Here is a 14,163-nt window from a genome sequence, read left to right as displayed (position 1 = left end):
TTTCCCTTTAACCCTATGTAAAACAGAAAAGCACAAGATCTAATGACAAACGAAGTCTGGACACCTCAGCGAAGCCAACATTGTACCACAGAGAAACCCCGTGCCTGCAGGGCAATTCATCATCACCCATGCCAGCAGCGGGAGAGGTAGGTCGTCCTTATTAAAGGGGCATCGAAACCGAGATTATACGTTTTTCCCGAACAAAAGACAATCAGTGCAGGGGGTGCAGTGACAGGAATCTCATTTAGAAGGGGTGTGCCGGACGGCGGCGACCGAGGGGCACGGGGGGCGCACCAGGCGGCGGCGACCGAGGGGCACGGGGGGCGCACCAGGCGGCGGCGACCGAGGGGCACGGGGGGCGCACCAGGCGGCGGCGACCGAGGGGCACGGGGGGCGCACCAGGCGGCGGCGACCGAGGGGCACGGGGGGCGCACCAGGCGGCGGCGACCGAGGGGCACGGGGGGCGCACCAGGCGGCGGCGACCGAGGGGCACGGGGGCGCACCAGGCGGCGGCGACCGAGGGCCACGGGGGCGCACCAGGCGGCGGCGACCGAGGGCCACGGGGGCGCACCAGGCGGCGGCGACCGAGGCCCACGGGGGCGCACCAGGCGGCGGAGACCGAGGGCCACGGGGGCGCACCAGGCGGCAGCGACCGAGGGCCACGGAGGCGCACCAGGCGGCAGCGACCGAGGGCAACGGGGGCGCACCAGGCGGCAGCGACCGAGGGCCAAGGGGGCGCACCAGGCGGCAGCGATCGAGAGGCACGGGGGCGCACCAGGCGGCAGCGATCGAGAGGCACGGGGGCGCACCAGGCGGCAGCGATCGAGAGGCACGGGGGCGCACCAGGCGGCAGCGATCGAGAGGCACGGGGGCGCACCAGGCGGCAGCGATCGAGAGGCACGGGGGCGCACCAGGCGGCAGCGATCGAGAGGCACGGGGGCGCACCAGGCGGCAGCGATCGAGAGGCACGGGGGCGCACCAGGCGGCAGCGATCGAGAGGCACGGGGGCGCACCTGGTGGCAGCGTCCGAGGGGCACGGGGGTGTCAGGATATCTTGAGTTATAAGTAAAGCAAAGCATCAACAAACCCCAGACACTTCTGATAAATCTCACATTATATCTGGATGTAACATTTGATAACAATCAGACAGGAAACATCCCGGCTACAGTGTAACCGCAGAAGAGGGGTCATTCCTTCTTTGAGTATCCTGACCTCTCTATACATATGGAAGAGAATCTACACCCAGAAACCCCAAAGACCAAACTTTAATATTCGCATATTATTACTCTGCTATTATGACAGGGAGCAAGAAGAAACGTATAGGTCACTGCAGTTACAGCTGTGCACAAAGAAAATCGCCTTGGATTTAGGTTCGCCAAACCCTTGGATATTGGGGAGCAACGCTGATTCGAGTTTGTCGTATGACCATTTTTGCTCATTCCATGAAAATTCTGCAGCAATATGGAAAATATCAGATACTTCTTTGCAAATTGATGAGTTGTGCTAAATTAATAACTCCGTTCTTCTAGATCTCTACCAGCAACAATATGCGGATACTTGGATTAGACAGATTTTCTACCATCTCCACCACTAGGGGGCAGGAAAAAAAGGAGGACATATTTGCCCTGCTGTGGCTCCCAGTTTTTGTGTAGATCCAGTATTACTGGTATTCAAGGCCCGTATCTTTCCGGAAGTTTCAAGGGGTCACATAACCCTCTTCAGCCAAGGAGTGGCCTCCTCAGGTTTGGGGATAACCAAAAAAAAAGTGAAGGCCCTAGGTAAACCAAAGCAATGTACTATTGTCTAGGCTCTAGGATGTCCACTTATTGGCTAAAGCAGGTCCCAGGACCCTCTGGAACTTCTGACCTGGCGCAGGCCTAGAAATACCAGAGCGACACCGGAACCAGAAAGTGTTCTTTATTTACCCCACTCAGGTTCCTGGAAAGGCCCTTTATGGAAAAATGTGTCAACAGTGTTGACCTTGTGTTAGTTGTTGTCCCACCTTTGTGAGAATGTATTGTTAGTAGCAGCAGGACTGTGGAAATACAGATTTATATTCCAGGATTGGAACTTTCCAAAGTGCATTGTGGGTGTGTCCTCACTCTTCTGCATGTCTAAAGCGAATGCTGTAGTGTTCAACCAAAAACCAGCTACAGCTTTTACTCAGGGGCGACAGAACAGGTCAATGCTGAAAGCTAAGAGCACAGCAGTGTGAGGATAAAACCCCTAATATAAAATGTGGACATGTGGGACAACACCATTATAAGGGAAAGCAGAGAATTTTTACGGTGACTGTCTTTTATTTACAGATAATGGAGAATGACAATGAATCCACTGGAGTCTAGCGCCACCCCCTGGCAGGTGCCCAGCACGTCAGCGCTATTCTAGCTCACCACAATCTCACTTTACCCTCTGAAAGGAAGGAGAACACCAACCCATGGATCATAAATTTGGCCATTTCCTAAATAAATATAAAAGGAGTCATCGATTTGTGGCCGATTTACCCCCCTCCGCCCCTGCGGTTGTGCTCTACGTGTCGGGACAGCACCACCTGGCATGTAGTGAGAACCCGAAGGACGAGACAGAAAGGAGGAGATGATGCGATACAATAAAACCAAGTATTACAGAGCGTACATACAAAAAAAAAAACTATAGAAAAAAAATAAAAGTTTTAACGAGGCAAAGAAGAAAAGTCTGTGATGTGGATGATCCCCGCAAAAACCTGGCTATCCTTCACGCTCAAAGATTTCTTCTACTTTGCTGAAGACCTGGAAAAAAAAGAGAAAGGAGAACATTTTAAAGGGATTGTCTAGTTTACAGAATACATTTTCCAATATCATTTAAAGTGAACCAGTCAGTTAAACTAACCCACACTCAGTGGTGTAACTTGAAGCTGATGGGTCCCAGTGCAAAGTCTGTGTCAGGCCCCCGACTATAATGTATGGTTTATAGCACTAGTCTTCTCATATGGGAAAGTGACACCATAAGGGCCCCCTAAACCTCTTGGGCCCTGGTGCGATCACAACCTCTGCACCCCCTCAAGTTATGATCCTTCCCACACTAACTGCTCCTACACATCCCTATATTGTTCCTCCCTATGCTGTGTCCTTCCACTTCCTGGTTGACAAGGGGCGTTTTTCCTGTCGTACCAAGTGTGACTCAGCTCAGCAACCTCCTTCCCCCCTCCCTCAGGAATGACAGAGGCGTAGGCTGCATGTGGCTCACTGAAGAGAATTCCAGAGGGAGGGAGAAATGAGGTAGCCGAGCAGTCACACAGTGACTCGGCTGAAGAGAACACCCGCCCCTTGACATTTAGAAAGCTGGTGGAGCGACTGAGCAGGGAGAACATGAATATGCACAATAATAATAATTATTTATATAGCGCACACAGATTCCACAGCGCTGCACAAAGTTTACCAAATTGGTCCCTGTCTCACCATCTAAACCAGCCTTCCAGTATGTTTTGGAGCGTGGGAGGAAACCCACGTGCAAACACGGAGAGAACATTCAAACTCTTTGCAGATGTTGACCTGGGTGGGAATTGAACCCAGGACCCCAGCGCTGCAAGGCAGAAGCGCTACCCACTCAGCCACCGTCCTGCCCATAGATGGAGTGTCGATTTTATGATCAGACTGTGGAACCTTACATGTATGAGGAGGAACAATATAAGGATAGTTGTACTGCTGCATAAAAGGAGTTTTAAAAGAGAAGTTTAATTAGGGAGGGTTAATTTAACTGACAAGTTTCCATGAAGGCAAATTGTGAATTTATGGACAAAAAAAAAAAAAATAAAAAATTTATCATATATATTATATCACCGTGGTCTAGTTTTTTGCAGAAGAAATTAAAGTTTTAACAGGCCAACATTGTGTTTTACCGATTAAACTTTATTAACCCTTTCAGTACATTTAATAAAAAAGTATGTTAAATCTATTAATAAAAAATTTGCTACATTTATTGTGAAACCCAAATAACAAAAACATTTTTTTCCTCTGGGTCAATATGAATCCAGCGATAGATTTATAGATAATTTTTAATGAAAAACTTTTGACAGCTTTTAATTTCTTCTTTTTGTGTGATGGATGTCAACTCGAGCACAGGTTTTCCTTTAATTTTTTTTTAAACATTTGTGTCATCCGGGATGAATACTATTTTAAATGTCCAGCCAAGGTTGGTAGCAGCATGTAAGAGACGATCATGCAAATTAACCCACACAAAAAGAATTCCATCGAGGAGGCAAAGTAGAAGTAGTTTATGGAGGCCTAGCATTAGCAAATCGTACACTGTGCTTGTATCTGGTCGCATGAGATCAGATACAAGCACAGTGTACGATTTGCTAATGCTAGGAGGCTAAAGGACCTGTGATTATGTCACCTTGAGTCACATGACATGCTGAGAAGAAGGGAGGGGCTGATTTATGTGGATGTAAGGGAAACAATTTATAGCTAAAAGAAGGCTGCCAGTTCGTAATTAGAGCTCTATAAGAACCTGTCACTAGGCGTATAAGTGAAAATGCAGTGACTGATCATGGGGGTCTCAGTGATCACAGATCAGTAGAACAAGAGGTCCAATGAACCCAAGTCGGACCTCTTGCAGCAGAGCAGAACGCGCACGTCCGTGCCGCCTAGTTCATCTCTATGGAGCTGATGGAAATTGCTGAGTAAGGCGCTCGGTAATCTCAGCTCCATAGAGATGAATGGGGCAGCCTAGGCATGCGCAACCAGCTGCTCCGCTCATCTCCAGGAGCGACAATGTATCATGAGTGGTACATCGGACCCCATGTTCTCGTGATCGGTGGGGTCTCATCACTGAGACCCCCACCGATCAGTGGATAGGGCCTAACTTGTTTTGCCGGAAAACCCCTTTAAAGGAGTTGCCAGTTTTTGTACATTGCTGTTTGCCCTGTCTGACTTTGTTTTTACAATATGTATTTACTTCCGTGGAATCACTTGATAAAACTATAACATTTGAGCCACCAACACAAGATTTTACACAACAATCTTCAATCTAAGCCCACGATGCAACCAACCTGATCTACGGTTTGTGAAGCGTCAACTTTTCGGACCTTTCCTCTTTTCTCATACAGGTCAATGATGGGCCTGGTGGACTGGAGGTACGTCTGAATCCTGGAATATAATGAACATATTTGATTTTTGTATTTTATGTTTACAAAAGGAGAAGATTTGTCCCTGAAGATGTTAATCGATTCATTGAGAAGATTTTCCCAGGATATCCAGTAGCACCACAGGCAATGGTGGCGAGGGTCCCAGAGGTCAGACCACATAGCTCATAAAGTAATGGGATATCCTTGTCATATGCCTTTACTTTCTGACAGCTGGGACCCCAGAGATCACAAGAACAGGGGTCCCATTCTTACTAAATGTTTGAAGCCACGTGTGCCCTGCCGGAAATTGGTGAACACAGCGTTCTGCATCTCCAGCAATGTCAGTGGCCACTACGGTTCCTATAGTACTGGAATGGAGAAAGCTCCGCCGGCCCATTCAATCAGACAGAAGTGGTCCCATGTGATCAGTGGGGGATCAGCTCTCCTGATCATTGGGGGTCTTACTAGCAGGACCCCAAGTGATCAGATTTTAATTGTCAGAACACACCCAGACGTGGTCCTGGTGATCCCCATGGTCACATGGATGTGGGATGACCCCATGTACCTACCTCTTCTCCAGACTTTCCCGGTTGTCGTCACTTCTTCCACTGCTCTTCCCTCTCTCCAGGCAGCGGGCGATGCAGGTCTAATACAAGAAACAGGTTATAGACCATATTAAAGATCTACCATTGCGTAGGCGGGCGATACAGGCAGTCCCCGGGTTACGTACAAGATCGGTTCTTTAGGTTTGTTCTTAAGTTGAATTTGTATGCAAGTCAGAACTGTATATTCTATAATTGTAACTCCAGACAAAATTCTTTTTGGTCTCTGTGACAATTGGATTTTGAAAATGTTGGGTTGTCATAAGAACCAGGATTATCAATAAATCTTCATTACAGACGCCTGTGATAACTGTTATAGCTGATTATTGTAGCCTAAGGATAAAGTACAATAAATTACCAACATCCAGAGGTCCGTTTGTAACTAGGGGTCGTCTGTAAGTCGGGTGTTCTTAAGTAGGGGACCGCCTGTATACAGTAAACCTGGGATTGTGGTTCACATTCACTGACAGATAACAGATATAAAATGCAATCGTATACGAGGTGCTGCAGCAGCAGTGGAGATGTTTGGGTGATCAATCCCCTGACGTGAGGACCTACCTCATTGTCACAATCAAAGAAGAGAACGAAGGACACGTCAGCCTTTCCGTCCATGGTCCGGTCCCAGCCCTGCAGGTTGTCCTCATTCCTGGGGAAACCGTCTATAAGGAATTTATTCTTCTCTGTGTTGGACGCCATGGTCTGCTCCATTGCCTGGAAGGTATAGATACATCCTATATTAGAAGAATCCACATGTCAAATGCTTAAAGAGAACCCGTCATGCAAAATAACCCCCCTAATCTAAATATATTTTCATATTCTGTCATTAGAGAGCATTGCCTCTATCCCTTCATTGTCCCTCTACATGCCTGTAAACCTAAGCAATGAGGTCCTAAAGCTGTATGCAAATGACCTGTGAAATGTCCAATGAAGCATTAGCATATTCAAGCTGTCCACTCTATTCATGAGTGGGAGGCACAGCCACACCCCCAGTGCTTGACTGACAGCCTGTATAATGATGTGAGGCTGTATAATGATGTGCTTCCTGGTGCTGGTGGCCACGCCCCCTGCAGCCTGTGTGTGTATAGGAGAGATACAGCAGCTCCAGGCTGCAGCCATGTTACAGCAGAATATGTCAGATTCATGTGTAGCTGATGTCTGTGTCTCTCACCTGTATATTAGGAGAATGCAGCATGTCAGCAGATGCAGCACACACACTAGCAATGCTTTACTATACATTACACACAGACATGAGCAGGGGGAGGAGAGGGGAGGGGTAACAGGGGTGACATCACTGCCTCTGACCATGTGACCAGCCTGATTTACATGATAAATAATATGTGATTTTACAATGAATAATGTATGAAATAACTAGATAAAGGCTGGGATGGGATCCTTGTGAGCTGCTCCAACAGGTAGTAGTGACAGGACAAGTGGCAGAGACCTGATGACAGGTGTCCTTTAAAGGGCTCCTGTTCCCCCAATCACCTTCCCCCTGACATTTGGCAGCTTTAAGAAGCCACATGAAATACAGGATATAGACGTCCTGGAAACTCGTAACCTCTGACCTCATGGAGAGTAAACACGGCACGTCTCTCCCTAATATACAAAGCAAGGTCTTAAAGGGCCTCCAATGATATATTCTACCTCTTTATAGGAAATCTACCATCAAAATCCATCATGATAACCACGCCAATTAGCCAAAAGGGCTCTGGGGTTTTTACCAGCAGCCCCCACCCTTGTTTTGAAGCTTCATGTGCTGTTACACTGCGCAGGAGCAATTCCCCCTTTCACTGTGTGAGAGAACATCAAGCTGAGGGAGAATTGCTGAGGGAGCAGGGGGAGGGGAGACAGTGTAACAGCCCAGAGCTACAGCACAGAAGGCCTCAGGCTTATTTGCATAATTTTAAAAGTTGACTTTAGAAGAACGTGGACATGGATAAGAAATATAAGACGATTACCACAGTCCCGGTGCCTGGATCTATGAGTAATGTCCCTGGTTTATCAGGATGGATTTTGATAGTAGATTTCCTATAAAGAGGTTAGGGAGGATGACTGCAACATTGCATCTACCATTAACCCTTGACGATTTTTGCTGAAACCTTTGGAATTTTTGCCTTGTTTAAAGGAAGGATGAGTCAACAATAAAGAGAATGTTTCATAATGGGAACATTTCACCTACATTTAGGACACTTAAACATCAACAGACCTTATGGACCTGCAAGTTTAGGGTCTTCAATATCTTCATGTAAAGCTTGGAAGAAACGGTGGGGATGAGAATCGCTTCCAATCTCTACCCTTATAGCAGGACTATACCTTTCTATTAGAGACATTGCCCCACTCCTGATTGCAGGGACATATGTGAAGACAAGTATGCCGGCAGCCATGTTGGATGGAATTACATATGGGAATACGACGTTCAGGGATGAGTATCCAGGGCTGGCAATTTTCCAATCTTTATTTTAATGCTGCGTTTTTATCATCAGGGCTTATTCATTAACATTACAGCAGATAACCCGTGCAGCCGCTGAGTACTAATACCTGTACATAGACCTGATAACAGGCGCTGACCTACAGTAACCCATGAGTCTGCAAAATCTCTTTCCCATAGAAATTTCCCACGTTCACATGAAAGTGATCACTGCACACAAAAAAAAAAGTTGCAATTTCAAATAAACTTTTAGTTTCACTTGCAAAATCTCTGCTTGCTGTCAGGTCCATGGAGATGTAACACTTCCCACTGCTGGAGGATTTTTCCATATGTATCCGGTCCATGCAGTCATACGTGATAATAATAATCTTTATATAGCGCCATCAAATTCCGTAGCGCTTTATAAAATCAGGTGCTTGACACTTTACGCAGATCCAATCCTTGCTACAATGTATCAGTAGGTTTAAAGCTTGTGACAGTGTAACAGACCCTCAGCTGTGTGACCAGTATTTGGTCGGTATAGGTTGTCGTGTACCATTAATTGATACCATTAACATTGGAGGACTTTTCTTATATAGTTTGCGCTTAGACTTTCTGGATGCAACTTTCCATGGAACAATAGGGAGTTATTTTTACCTCCCCTTTAAGTTTCTATTTATTGTAGACAGGGAGGAGATCATGTGATCTCTATCTGTCTATGAGCAATGGCCCTGCCACCCTGCAGGGCGATTGTTCATGGACAGATCACATGACCCTCCATCTGCAGTCATTTTATGGTCAGGAATCTCCAGCTGATGGAGGTAAAGTGGCCAAGGATGGATATAGAAGAGACCTGGATACTGTACAGCCTGTTATCCCCTAACCTCAAACCAATCAGTGAGGGTCCAGCCACTGGGACCCACACCAAAAGAACAGGCCCCTCAGCAATCCCAATCTCACTAACGGGTTAAGCGGCAGGTCGAGCATATGTCCTCCCACAAAATTCAATACTATTTGGGTGTTGTAAATTGCTAAGTACAGTGCTCAGGTATCTCCGTCACACCTAGTGACAGTGAATAGCAATGCTGAAGATATTGTAGCGCTGTGCTAAGCAATTTCCAATTTCCTGGAGCAGCAGGACACGCACAACCTGCCGCTCAACCCTTTATAGAGATTAGGACTCTGGATCGCTGGGGGTCTTGGCAGACAGATTTTCACTGATGAGCTTGTTACCCACAGTCCAAAGGGCAGGGGGTAACAAATAGATGGTACAATCTTGAAGCACCACAGTGTAAGGTGGTAGGTGCTGGAAGCTTCCCATCTCTCCCAGTATGACTTACCCTCTGTAGCAGGCTAATGGTGATCTCTACTGGGACGATCTTCCCATCTGTAATGTAAGACTCGATCAGTTCCCCATATTGGGAGCCGGGCCTCTTCCTCTCGTCACGGAGCAAGTCTCCAGCTGACAGATGGGTGTAGCCGTATTTCTAAAAATAAAGAAGAAAATTCTTTTTAAGTAAAAATTTGATAGAAACAGCAAAGACGATACAAGAGCAACAACACCTGAGCCCATGGAGATAAGACGGGAGCAGCCGAACTCCATAGAGGACCTGATGGTCCCCTGTGTGGTCACAGCAGGACGTCCCCTATGGATTGTATAGAATATGAGCGCACACATACGCTGGGATCATACAGACTGGTGAGATTCCCTCAGATGTGGCTTCTCCTTGTAATTTTTTGGATTCCTGTGCAATATATTATATATATATATATATATATATATCCAGGACACTCACAAACCTCTCATTACAGGGTCTGACATCAGCCCCCCAAACACATGTTCTTCATCCTCCCCCTCCACAGCTGCAGGTCAGAGGGCCCCCGCCATGAATAAAGGGGTGCCACGACTCCTGGGAATGTCCGGACACATATTCCCAGAGATCTATTCATATAAGGAAGCAGCATGAGAGCCACATGTGATTGCACCCCCAAATATTACAAACCCCACCAACACCTTTAAGAAACTTTCAGACAACCCATCAATGATATAGAAGTAACCAAACTCATGACAGAAGCAGAGGAACAGCTCCTGCAGGATCAGTCACCCTGATCATCCTCTGCTGGGTGTTATGGAAAACAGTCAACAATCACACAAAATCTGAACAATGTAACTAAGGTGCTGCTATACCCCAAGGGAGGTGTGCAGAATAGTGAGTGCAGCTTTAGGCTATAATACAGGATGTAACTCAGGATCAGTACAGGATAAGTAATGTCATGTATGTACACAGTGACTGCACCAGCAGCAGAATAGTGAGTGCAGCTCTGGAGTATAATACAGGATGTAACTCAGGATCAGTACAGGATAAGTAATGTCATGTATGTACACAGTGACTGCACCAGCAGAATAGTGAGTGCAGCTCTGGGGTGTAATACAGGATGTAACTCAGGATCAGTACAGGATAAGTAATGTCATGTATGTACACAGTGACTGTACCAGCAGCAGAATAGTGAGTGCAGCTCTGGGGTATAATACAGGATGTAACTCAGGATCAGTACAGGATAAGTAATGTCATGTATGTACACAGTGACTGCACCAGCAGCAGAATAGTGAGTGCAGCTCTGGAGTATAATACAGGATGTAACTCAGGATCAGTACAGGATAAGTAATGTCATGTATGTACACAGTGACTGTACCAGCAGCAGAATAGTGAGTGCAGCTCTGGGGTATAATACAGGATGTAACTCAGGATCAGTACAGGATAAGTAATGTCATGTATGTACACAGTGACTGCACCAGCAGCAGAATAGTGAGTGCAGCTCTGGAGTATAATACAGGATGTAACTCAGGATCAGTACAGGATAAGTAATGTCATGTATGTACACAGTGACTTCACCAGCAGCAGAATAGTGAGTGCAGCTCTGGGGTATAATACAGGATGTAACTCAGGATCAGTACAGGATAAGTAATGTCATGTATGTACACAGTGACTGCACCAGCAGCAGAATAGTGAGTGCAGCTCTGGGGTATAATACTGGATGTAACTCAGGATCAGTACAGGATAAGTAATGTCATGTATGTACACAGTGACTGCACCAGCAGCAGAATAGTGAGTGCAGCTCTGGGGTATAATACAGGATGTAACTCAGGATCAGTACAGGATAAGTAATGTCATGTATGTACACAGTGACTGCACCAGCAGCAGAATAGTGAGTGCAGCTCTGGGGTATAATACTGGATGTAACTCAGGATCAGTACAGGATAAGTAATGTCATGTATGTACACAGTGACTGCACCAGCAGCAGAATAGTGAGTGCAGCTCTGGGGTGTAATACAGGATGTAACTCAGGATCAGTACAGGATAAGTAATGTCATGTATGTACACAGTGACTGCACCAGCAGCAGAATAGTGAGTGCAGCTCTGGGGTATAATAGAGGATGTAACTCAGGATCAGTACAGGATAAGTAATGTCATGTATGTACACAGTGACTGCACCAGCAGCAGAATAGTGAGTGCAGCTCTGGGGTATAATACTGGATGTGTGATCCCTGACATTACACAGGGGGGTAGGGGTGGGGGGCGGCTGGAATACCCCATAATACAACAATCTTTCTCCTGCTACCACTTTCCTGCCTCTGTGTAAGTCGGGAGGACAAGGTGACCCTTACAATCTTTCATTAAGCCCTTTAAACACCGAAATAATGTTACACAACACCCTGTACTGTATACACAAGGAAGAATCTGTTGTGCAGCTGCCAGAGATGGACACCCAGCTTTCCCCAACATCCTGACTGTCCAGTAACACAGAATGACAGTGTAGTAATAAGGAGATCTCCCTGAGGCGAGAGTCTGGTGATCCCGGGTGATGCCTCTGTATGACTCACACCTGACACACCCAAAAGCACAAGAATAACTCTTCTACCTACACATTTTACATTGTATCCCATCCATGGAAAGCTGGGTGACAAGCCATTAACAACTCCTGATAGCCAGATCTGCCACTCAGGATTGGGGGGGGGGGGGGGGAGGGGGGAGCTGGGTGACAACCCATTAACAAATCTTGATTCCCAGATCTGCCACTCAGGTTGGTGAGAAAGCTGGGTGACAAGTCATTAACAACTCCTGATACCCCCCTCTGCCTTGATTGCAATCCAGGGTTATAAGGAAAGCAGGGTGACAAGCAATAACAGTGTCTACATAGATAGTGATGGTCACCCAGCTTTCCCAGGAAAAGATAACAAGTCACAGTGACCGGTGGGTGTGGATTAGTACATCCATGATCGATGCAATAGAGGTGGGGTTGGGGAACTTATTTTTGGTCTGCATTAACCCTTTATAATCTGATTGGTTCGATTTGGTGGCACTCTGGGACGTGTACTTCCACCCTAGTTGGCCGATGGTTGTACGACTGGGATCGGCCTCGTCATTACATGACCAGTGGGTCAGCAGCCATTCAATCACACTCACCTCTACGATCCTCTCGCACTGGGTCCCCTTCCCAGCCCCCGGACCTCCGAGCACGAACACTACGAGGGGCTTCATGACGGCACCGAGCAGAGAGCGGGAGAGCACAGGAGGGAAGCGGGACAGAGCACGGAAGAGCATACACAGCGGCCCGGGGGAGGAGCGCGGAGCCGGCTGCCTACAGCTGCTGAGGTGTCACTCGCAGGAAGTGACATCACCCACTCCCGCCCTTTCCTCTACCAAGAGAGATACTGATTGGACCGGTGGCCTTTCACTTATTTCCAGATGGACTAGTCCAGCGGCGGCCATTTTAACTGCGGGCAATGGCCAGTAGTATGGTCTGACCAAAAGCCATAGGGAATATTTTAAATGGAATTAGTTCTATTTATCAATGTGATTAATTCAGCATGAAGATGATGTAATTATACTGAAAATAATGGGGCTTGTATCAAGCAAAGTCCCTCTAATGGACAGACAATCCTTATTACTGATGGTCCCTCATTGTTTCAATAATAATAATATAATAAATTGTTATTTCTATATCGACAACATATACTGCAGCACTTTACAGATCATGGGGGGACATATACAAACAAAATAATACAGGAGAGCAAATCTCCCAAATTTCATAGCAGTGAAAGAGGTATAAAATTTTGATGCGGTACGCGTCCCGCAGAAAGTTTTTTTGCCCTAAGCTACGCCTTTTGTTTCACCCTTTTTTGACCTCCACATAGTATAATTTACTCCTTAATTCCTCCTTATTGAGTCCCTCCCCCAGGAAGAAGCTTGCCATTCTATTGTTCCCCCACTAGACAGCCCCCCTCTTATTGTGCCCCCTAGAGAAAGCCCCCCCCTCTTATTGTGCCCCCTAGAGACAGCTCCCCCTCTTATTGTGCCCCCTAGAGACAACTCCCCCTCTTATTGTGCCCCCTAGAGACAGCTCCCCCTCTTATTGTGCTTCCTAGAGACAGCCCCCTCTTATTGTGCCCCTAGAGACTGCTCCCCCTCTTATTGTGCCCCCTAGAGACAGCCCCCCCCCTCTTATTGTGCCCCCTAGAGACGGCTCCCCCTCTTATTGTGCCCCCTAGAGACAGCTCCCCCTCTTATTGTGCCCCCTAGAGACAGCTCCCCCTCTTATTGTGCCCCCTAGAGACAGCTCCCCCTCTTATTGTGCCCCCTAGAGACAGCTCTCCCTCTTATTGTGCCCCCTAGAGACAGCTCCCCCTCTTATTGTGCCCCCTAGAGACAGCCCCCTCTTATTGTGCAACCTAGAGACAGCTCCCCCTCTTATTGTGCCCCCTAGAGACAGTCCCCCCTCTTATTGTGCCCCCTAGAGACAGCTCCCCCTCTTATTGTGCCCCCTAGAGACAGCTCCCCCTCTTATTGTGCCACCAGTAGACAGCTCCCCCTCTTATTGTGCCCCCTAGAGACAGCTCCCCCTCTTATTGTGCCCCCTAGAGACAGCTCCCCCTCTTATTGTGCCCCCCAGAGACAGCTCTCCCTCTTATTGTGCCCCCTAGAGACAGCTCCCCCTCTTATTGTGCTCCCTAGAGACAGCCCCCTCTTATTGTGCAACCTAGAGACAGC

General features: G+C 47.3%; 1 protein-coding gene across 1 annotated transcript; it reads right to left on the bottom strand.

Annotated features, from left to right (window-relative positions):
- Nucleotides 1-585: 585 nt before the first annotated feature.
- CMPK1 (cytidine/uridine monophosphate kinase 1) lies at nucleotides 586-12,808 on the bottom strand. Its single transcript, XM_072129102.1, has 6 exons — nucleotides 12,580-12,808; nucleotides 9,454-9,600; nucleotides 6,265-6,417; nucleotides 5,674-5,750; nucleotides 5,030-5,126; nucleotides 586-2,768 (listed from the first exon to the last, which is right to left on the bottom strand). Exons 1-6 carry the CDS (start codon nucleotides 12,715-12,717, stop codon nucleotides 2,727-2,729), a joined length of 654 nt encoding a protein of 217 aa, XP_071985203.1. The 5' UTR covers nucleotides 12,718-12,808; the 3' UTR covers nucleotides 586-2,726.
- Nucleotides 12,809-14,163: the final 1,355 nt, after the last annotated feature.

The sequence above is a fragment of the Engystomops pustulosus genome, chromosome 10 (assembly GCF_040894005.1).
Source record: "Engystomops pustulosus chromosome 10, aEngPut4.maternal, whole genome shotgun sequence".
Classification (NCBI taxonomy): domain Eukaryota; kingdom Metazoa; phylum Chordata; class Amphibia; order Anura; family Leptodactylidae; genus Engystomops; species Engystomops pustulosus.
This window is presented reverse-complemented; position numbering and strand designations above follow the sequence as displayed.

What these genes read in the sequence shown, in the direction of transcription:
- CMPK1 (XM_072129102.1), bottom strand. Translation starts at nt 12,717, where the DNA reads ATGCTCTTCCGTGCTCTGTCCCGCTTCCCTCCTGTGCTCTCCCGCTCT. An exon ending in TCTTTGATTGTGACAATGAG is followed by an intron (nt 5,751 to 6,264) that starts GTAGGTCCTCAC and finishes TTCTTGTATTAG; the next exon opens with ACCTGCATCGCCCGCTGCCT. An exon ending in CTTCACAAACCGTAGATCAG is followed by an intron (nt 2,769 to 5,029) that starts GTTGGTTGCATC and finishes TTTTTTTTCCAG; the next exon opens with GTCTTCAGCAAAGTAGAAGA.